Source organism: Neomonachus schauinslandi, chromosome 2, assembly GCF_002201575.2.
Source record: "Neomonachus schauinslandi chromosome 2, ASM220157v2, whole genome shotgun sequence".
Taxonomy (NCBI): domain Eukaryota; kingdom Metazoa; phylum Chordata; class Mammalia; order Carnivora; family Phocidae; genus Neomonachus; species Neomonachus schauinslandi.
The window spans coordinates 200,680,795-200,689,448 of record NC_058404.1 but is presented as its reverse complement, the minus strand read 5'-3'; the positions used below and the strand labels follow the sequence as shown (position 1 = coordinate 200,689,448).

Genomic DNA, 8,654 nt, shown 5'->3' with positions numbered 1-8,654 from the left:
CCCCCCCCCCCCCCCGCCCCCCCAGCCCCTGGCAACTGCTAATCTGCTCTCTGCCTCTCTGGGTTTGCCTGCCGGACATTTCACGTGGAAGGAATCCTACAGCATGACCTTTCCTGTCTTGCTGCGTTCATGTAGTATGGTTTTGAAGCCCACCCATACCATAGCAGGTGCCGGAATTTCCTTACTTTTTCAGGCTGAATGATCCACTGTATGGATTGGATCACAATGTGTGTATCCACTTGCCTCCTGATGGACGTTCAGGTGGTTTTCACCTTTTGGCTGCCGTGAACAGTGCTGTGAGCGCTCACGGGCAGGGGTCTGTTTGAACCCCTGTTTCCGTTCTTCTGGGTAGATGCCCAGGAGTGGACTTGCTGAGTCCTATGGTGATGCAGTGCTTAACTTTTTGAGGAATTGCCATACTGCTTTCCACACTTCCCACCAATTTGTATTCTCATCTGCGGTGTATGAGGGTCCCAGGTTCTTCAGAACCTCCCTGATACATGTTTTCCTTTTTGTTAAATAAGCACACTGGTGGGCATGAGTTGGTATTTGTTGTGCTTTTGGTTTGCATTTTCGTAACGACCTATGATGTTGAGCTGCTCTTCATGTGCCGGTTGGCCGCTCGTGTATTTTCTTTGGAGAAATGTCTGTTCAAGTCCTTTGCCCTATGGAACTACGCTAAGCCCACCCCCACTCTCCTACCCAAGGGAAAGGCAAAGGCTGTTTGCCCAGAGCTGGCTGAAGCAGGGGGGCGGCCACCATCCCTCGGGAGTCTGGGGCAGTCCTGAGCCTGGTCAGGGGATCGGGCTGGGCTTCGTCAGGTTGGTCCTAGGCTGGTTAGCAGGACAGAAACGAGGGACGCTGACAGTCACCGATCGAGCCCTGGCCCGTTGCCACCGGGTGCTTGCTTGCCTTCCCGCACTGCTCTCTGTGGGCTGTGGCTCACGGTCCTCCCGCTGCATGGCCAGGCTGTCGTCCATCAGTGCCTCTCCATCCAGCTCTGAATCGGGTGGTTTGTCTTCTTACTGTTGAGTTCTGAGAGCTCTTCACGTGTCCCGGAGACTCGAGCCTCATCCGATAGATGATTTTCTCTCATTCCATAGGTTGTCTTTCTGTTTTCTTGTTTGTGTCCTTCAAGGCACGAAGGGTTTTAATTTCAGTGAAGTCTGGTTGGTCCCTTTCTGCCTCATTGCTCGTGTCCTTATCTTCAGTTCACATTTGAGCCGCTGAAGCCCAAATGTCGCTTTTCATGACCTCCGGCCGCCATGCACTGCTTCTGTGAGTACAGGCTTGTACCTGAAGTGAACTTCTTGTGGAGACTGGGCTAGCATTCACTTTGTTCAGAGTTTCCGGCCCTTTAGTCGAGAGATCCGTGGTGTTTCACTCTCCGGCGGGACCGTGTCGCCCCTCCATCCAGCAGGACATTTCTGCGTGCCTAGTGTGCGCCAAGCGAGGGCTCGTGGGTGGCGTGTGTCTCCGTCCTCGTTGAGGAGAGCATGAAACGAGGACTCACCAGAGTCAGAGATGCGACGCATGCTATGGGTCGTAGCCGATCTGGTGGAGGGCTGTGATTTTTCACAGGTTTGTTTGCTCAGGTCAGGTTGGCAGACCTCACAAATTGTAAATGGACACGGTCACATTTATTTGTGATAAGTATGACGTTAACTAGTTCCGCTTTGGGCATTGGTCCGCTCCCTTTCCTTGACTGGGAGGTTAGTTCGGGATTTGTGGCAACTGCATGGTCATTGATTTCCACGTGAACCGGGACTTGCCCCCACTGTTCCTCTCTGCAATTCCTCGAAAAGCGCCAGCCTGTTTTCTTTCAGTGCGTCTTCTCTCCACATGCACTTCCTTTCCAACTTTGTTTTTTTTTTAATTTCAAAATGTTATGAAAAGTTAGCATCCGAATCTTCACCGGGGCTTACTGAAAGATGAGGAAGGGGGAAAGAGCATTTATGTTTGGACTTCAGCCTTCGTTTTTATCTGAAATATAATTATCGTGACATTCAATCAAATCAGATGGTTGTTCCACCAAAATAAACGAAAGCAAGCAATTCTGCAAATAGCTGAACTTCCAATAGCACAAACTCACTGTTTCCTTAAAGCAGAGTTTCTTGCCCTGTGCCATGAACCTTTGAGCTGGGTGAGCCTCGTGTGGGGCCGAGCCGTGCGCGGTGGGCATGTTCCACCCGCTGTGTGCCCAGGGTGCCCCCAGTACGGACAGCCAGAGGGTCTCAGATGGGACACCCGGCCCCGGCGGCGAGGGGCAGTGTGGGCTCACACCTGGTTGGGAGTCGCTGCCATACCAGTGGTCTCGGGTGCGGCCCCGTGTCCCTGGCGTAGCACTCCCACGGCCAGGAACCATCCACTAGCTACATCTGTAGGGTCTGGGAAAGTATATTCACGGAAACCCGCTTTGGGAGCAGAGATCTACAGGACTAATCTCAGGCTCTGTCTCCTCCCGCGCGCATGCGTCCCGGTCCGGCGGCAGCCTGGCGCATAAACCCGAGGCCGCAGTGGCCCAGCACCGCAGAGCTGGGGGCTGGGCATCTGACGCCAGTGTGGGCAGCCCCCACCCCCCGCCCCGCGCCCCCAGGCTCCAGGGGGCAGTCCAGCCCCTGGTGGCCGCCAAGTCACTGGGCCTGTGGCCGCATCTTCTCTTATAGGACACTTGTCATTGGATTTGGGGCCCACCTGGGTCATTTGGGAGGACCTCATCTCCAGATCCTTCGCTTAATTACAGTTGCGAAGACCCTAGCTCCAAATAAGGTCACGTTTTTGAGGACACAGTTTCCCCCACAGATATAGGAAGGGAGTCTGGGGCTCAGTCACTGAGGGTTTTTAACACATTGGTTTTCATTTCCTTGAGGTCCTAATGGTTGCCTTTCGTTGTTTTCTGTGCATTGTGCAGATTCGGAACCCCAAGACCCTTCTTCCCATGCCAGGGGTGATGGTTGGTGACATCGGGAAGAAGCTGGGGCTGAACGGTGTAGACAACGGGTGAGTGTATGCCCTGACCTCGTGGTCACAGTGTTCTCTGTGGGGTCGCTACTCAAGGCTGCTGGCTCAGGACATAGATGCCCGCTGATGTCAGCCCTTGGGCCGTTCAGGTCCCTCAGCGCTGTCCCCGGCCCTCCTAGACACCTGTGGGGTGCATGCCTCACCTGCCCCTTGGAGCTGTGTCACACACACCCTGCATCACGTACCCCGTGTCTCACACACATCGTGTCACGCACAACCCCGCATCACACACACCCCATGTCACCCACCCCTGTGTCACACACAACCCGTCTCACACCCTGTGTCTCACATACCCCACATCACACACACTTGTGTGACACACACGCCCCTCGTCACAACCCCGCGTCACCCACCCCTGTGTCACCCTCCCTGTGTCTCACGTACATTGTTTCACACACGCCATGTTACACAAAGACATCATGTCGCACACCGGGTCTCACACACACCATGTCTCACACACACCCACTGGCCTGGCCACCATCTGACTGTTTCTGGAACAGCTCAAAAGAGGTATGTGAAGTTTTGCTTTCAGTTAAACTCGAGGGCATATTTTCACAAGTATAAATACATTCAGACTTGTTCTATCTCCGTGTGGCAAGAACGGGTGAGGATTTTCCATTCCTTAAAAAGGGCACTTTGAGTTTGCAGAGTTGTGCTTGAAAAAGCATTCCTCAGCTTTCAAGTAAGAAGTTGGAACACTCCAGGGGTGCTGGCACCCAGGCTGTTCTTAAAAAGTGGCTATCTGAACTCACTGCCTGGGGGGCCTCCACTGCGCCGGTCGGAGCGGCCCCACGGAGGCCCAGGCGCAGCGGCCGCTCCTGGGCAGGGCCTCAGATGCTCCCAGCGGGGCCCGCAGAGGAGCTGGTCTATGGCTGGCCTTTGTTTCAGACTTGGGAGGGCCACCTGCAGAGGTTGGCCTCTTGCCTGGATGCTGGCAGGGGCCTGGCGGCCGGCCGGCATTCCTCACCTGCAGATCCTCTGGATGCTTTCCAAGGAATTTGGGAGGGGCTCCTCCAGCCCGCCCTGCGCCCAGCCCTGGGTCTCTGCTCTTCCCTGGGGTCCTGGACGGTGCGCTGCATCTTTCCTCCACGGCTGGCCCGGACCCAGGGTATGGTGGAGGGATCAGCGATACCCAGGGGACAGTGTCTCACCCGCCGTCCACCCACTGCATGGCTCTTAGTAAGCATCTGCCAGGTGTCAGGCCCGACGGCGCCACTGTAAACGGGTCAGTGAGATGCACAGAAACTGCCAAGGAGAAGGAGGTGGCTCAGTGAGAACGTGGACAGTGGGCCATTGCCACAGAATGAGCCGCCCTGTAGTGGTGCCTGGGGGCCACCAGTACCTGCTGCAGGCCCAGTGAGAGGAGAATCGCGATGGGCCTCTGAGGAGGTGGCGGCGCTCTGAGGGCTGCCTGCGCAGGGATCACGGGAGAGCCGGGCCTGTTGAGGGCCACGGCAGGTGCCACGTGGCTGGAGGCAGGGAGAGCGGTGGGGCTGGGGGTCGAAGGGACTTGTCCAAGTGTCACCACTCCGATCAGCGGTTTGGGAAGGCTACTATGCGGGACGGGCCGAAGAGCTGGGTCTGCAAAGAGCCCAGGGGTGATTGTCGCAGCGAGCTGGACCGGAGGCGGTGGGGGCTGAATGAACACGGATGGAGGGGGGGGTCAGGACCCTCCTCGGGCAGAGCTGACACCCGCTCTGATGGGGTGCTTGGCCCCATCTTGGGGGTGACCGCAATTGGAGCAGGAGCTGGTGTGAGCAAAGAGGGGTGCTCCCCTCTCGGGCTTGGTGACGCTGTGCTCTCAACCGTGGCCTCCTGTGGGCTAGAAGAACATTCTGGATGACATTGAAAGTGCTCTTGGTAATCAGATGAGTTGCTGTGGGAACTGTCAATATTCTTTAACAGTATTTTTTTTTTATTCTTATGTTAATCCCCTACATTACATCATTAGTTTTAGATGAAGTGTTCCATGATTCATTGTTTGTGCATAACACCCAGTGCTCCATGCAGAACGTGCCCTCCTCAACACCCACCACCGGGCTAACCCATCCTCCCACCCCCCTCCCCTCTAGAACCCTCAGTTTGTTTTTCAGAGTCCATCGTCTCTCATGGTTTGTCTACCCCTCCGATTTCCCCCGCTTCATTCTTCCCCTCCTGCTACGTTCTTCTTCTTCTTTTTTTTTTTCTTAACATATATTGCATTATTTGTTTCAGGGGTGGGAACTGTCAATATTCTTAAGATGGTTTGGGGTTTTTGCTCAGTTTATGTAGCATCCATTCCTTTGTATGCTCCTTTGACCCTTGTCCCTGAGACTGTTGTGAAAAAGTTTTCCCAACCTGACAACCCTAACAAATATCTTTGATTACTAATGCACAAGAGATCTATAACGACGTGTGAGTGAGCCTCTAGTCTTCTTAGCTTTTCAAAAGAAACGAGTCTATGTGCCCTCGGAGCATGGATACGGTAACACCGTTCTTTTGTTGGACGTGAGAGTTTTCAAATCTCAGTTTGCTAGTTTTTCACATCGTATTGTGGATCCTGGTATGAGACCGAAGGGTGAGAACCAAGGATTCTGATCTTTAAAGCAATCAGTTCCCCCCTTTTCTTTTTTTTTTTTTTTTAAAGATTTTATTTATTTATTCATGAGAGACAGAGAGAGAGACAGAGGCAGAGGGAGAAGCAGGCTCCCCGTGGAGCAGGGAGCCCGATGCGGGACTCGATCCCAGGACCCTGGGATCATGACCTGAGCCGAAGGCAGACGCTTAACCGACTGAGCCACCCAGGCGTGCCCCCCCTCCCTTTTCTGTTGACTCCTCACCTTAGCCCCGGTGGCGTAAGGCACCTGGCCCCGTGGTTACCAGTACACGGCCATTTGCTTCCACACAGAGCCCCGCCACATGCACGCCACATTGTTTTCCTGAACCTACTTTTTAGATAGAAAAATGTGTTGAAATTTCCTATCTCTGGTGCCTTCTCCCATTTTCTTTCTTTGGGGGGGATTGTCGCCGTTTTAGCTTTCCTTTGCTTTTCTTTGACTGGCTTTCTCGGGGGAGAGGAGAGAAGCCCCAGGGCCGGAGCCCTGTTTAACCAGAAGTCCTGCCATATCTGCACAGATTTGCCATGTTCCACAAGGTTCGAATTCCTCGCCAAGACCTCCTGAACCGGATTGGAGACGTCACCCCTGAGGGTACCTACGTCACCTCCTTTAAGGTACAGGTATCTCCAGCTAGGGAAGTTCGTGGGTAGAAAGTGCTGCACAGGACACTCCCTGGGCTTGCCTGGAGACCCACCGCCTGTGCTCGGTTGGCCGGGGGCAGACCTCTCTTGGTTCAGGCGGCAGTGCCACCAACAAGGAAGGTGGCACTTGGGGTCGGCTGCACCCCCAGGGTCCTGGGCAAGATGACAAGACACTGGCCGACAACTGCCCATGGATGTCCACTCCTCTGCCCACCCCCCAGTTCTCCAGGGTTAGTTAGGGAGGCTGCCCCTTGCTGGTGCTGTTTCCCCCAAAGGGCTTAAGGACGTAGGTTGCGTGACGGACCATCCCAAGTGGGGGTGACCGTGTTCTCTGGTGTCTGGGGCTCACCACATCCCTAAATTCTTTTGAGGGGTAGACACACACGATGGCCATGGCCCACGTTGGAGCAGGTCCTGAGCTCACAGCTGGGGTGGCCATGTCCCCAGGAGCACATGAGCCTCAGAGGACTCTGTCCGACGCCATGCACCACCTGACTGGAGCTGGAACAGCAGGGTTGGAAGCAAGCATGCTAGGGACACTAGGGATGAGGAGAGAAGTCAGCAACATGCAGCCCGAGTCTCTTCCCAATGGGAATAGTCGCCATTCGTTAGAAGCTGGTAGGAAAATGAGGGAGCGGAAGGCACACGATAGAGGGGATGAGCGTAGTGGGGGTCAGGCTGGAGGCTGGAAAGCCCGAGTGAGGGGTCCTCACAGGCACAGGAGAGGCTGAAGCGGAGTGAGGGCAGGGGAAGGCAGCAGCAAGGATGAGGAAAGTCTCACGAAGGAAGGGAAGAGGACCCGATGGAGGGCCCGTGGAGCGCTGTAGAGAAATGACAACATTCCACAGAGAAACTCTGAGATCGTCCAGAGAGGGGTGTGGCTCAGACTCCCCGGGGTGTTGCTCCCTGAGCCTTCAGATTCCCCAGCGATGATGCAGCACGACGTCGTGGCCGGTTGGCGGCGTCGGAACTGGTGTCTGGCCTTCGCAAGGTTGCCACACGGGTACCGCAGGGCATGTAACTTGGGAAGAAAAGTCCAGTTAATAAGAGAAATGAAGGCAGGAGAGGCGGCAAGAGGTGAGGGAGGCCAGGATGGCCACCGCCGCCGCGGAGAAGCACGCCCGGCGTGAGAACACAGCCAGTGACCGTCACCGCCCTCGGAAGGTCGTCTTCCACGGGGAGGAAGGAATTCCGGGGGCGTGGGGGCGCGGGAACGGGACGTCGGCAGCGGTGGCGGCACCTCGGCCCGGGGTCCCCGTGCCCTGAGTGCGGCCAGGGGTGGACTCGTGCAGGCCGGTCCCCTCCGTCCTCCGTCGCCGGCCACAGCTCAGACCCCCGCAGCGCTGCAGCTCGGCCTGCCCCACCGCCCTGGCCTGGGGCCCTGGGTTGGGGGCGCCCCGGGGACGGGCCTGGCGGCCGAGCCCTGTGGCCGCTGCAGGAGTGATCCGGCTCCACCTCCCTGTGCTCCCGTCCCTGAGGCCGCCCGGCCGCCCGGCGCACGATCACCACGCACCTTTCTTCCACAGGACGACCGGCAGCGCTTCGGAGCGTCCCTGGGCACCTTGTCCTTGGGCCGGGTCGCCATTGTGGGCATGGCCATCGTGAACTTAAAGCTGGCCGTCTCCATCGCGCTTCGTTTCTCAGCCACTCGGTGTCAGTTTGGGCCCTCGGACGGGGAGGAGGTACGAGTGCTGGAGTATCAGACGCAGGTACGGCTTTGCACGTCCCGCTGCCGCGCCCGTCCGCCGGGGGCGCACACGTCCGCCGAGCAGCCGCCAGCGCAGCCGGGCAGCCGGGCACAGGCTTCTCGTCAGTGGCCAAAATAGGGCCTCGAGGAAGCACGTTCTGCTGAGGCGCTCGCTCCGTGTGTGTGAGCATGCTGCAGCCTCCGGCGGTGGCCTCGCACGCCCGCGGCCACGCGCTTCGATCACTCAGAATGGCCCTGAGACGTGACCCTCGTGGGAATCACCGGCCCCAGCAGCTGGGCCTTCAGGCTGTCCGTTGTGACGTCGTTCGGAGTAGCAGGAGGGACACTCCGTCCTGCCGGTCCTCAGGGGACAGGCCCCTGGGATGGCAGAGGGGGGCCCAGGCGGCAACACCAAGAAGCTGCTTAGCTCCTGGCAAAGGGAGATACATTCTGTCCCAGGGGATGCTCGTGGTGCTTATATGCTACCAACCTTTCATCCCACGCCTGGCCTTCACACCTCCTGGACTTGAACACTTCCCGATACTCCTTCCACCCTGCCTGGCCTGCACACTCTTGACACGTTTGGCCTTCAAATTTCCTCACACATGGTCTTCACACTAACTCACATCCTTGGCCTTTATGACTTCCTCACATGCCTTTTTCACACACCTGGCCTTCAGCCCTTCCTCCCACACCTAGGCTTCAGGA

General features: G+C 56.8%; 1 protein-coding gene across 2 annotated transcripts in view; it reads left to right on the top strand.

Moving 5' to 3' along the window:
* ACOX3 (acyl-CoA oxidase 3, pristanoyl) overlaps positions 1-8,654 on the top strand; it is a 40,634-nt gene that overhangs the window by 10,721 nt on the left and 21,259 nt on the right. For both annotated transcript variants that reach the window (XM_021677705.1, XM_021677706.2), the window contains exons 7-9: positions 2,912-3,000; positions 6,136-6,232; positions 7,786-7,968. In XM_021677705.1, coding sequence (XP_021533380.1) covers positions 2,912-3,000; positions 6,136-6,232; positions 7,786-7,968 — 369 coding nt within the window. The remainder of the gene's footprint in view (positions 1-2,911; positions 3,001-6,135; positions 6,233-7,785; positions 7,969-8,654) is intronic.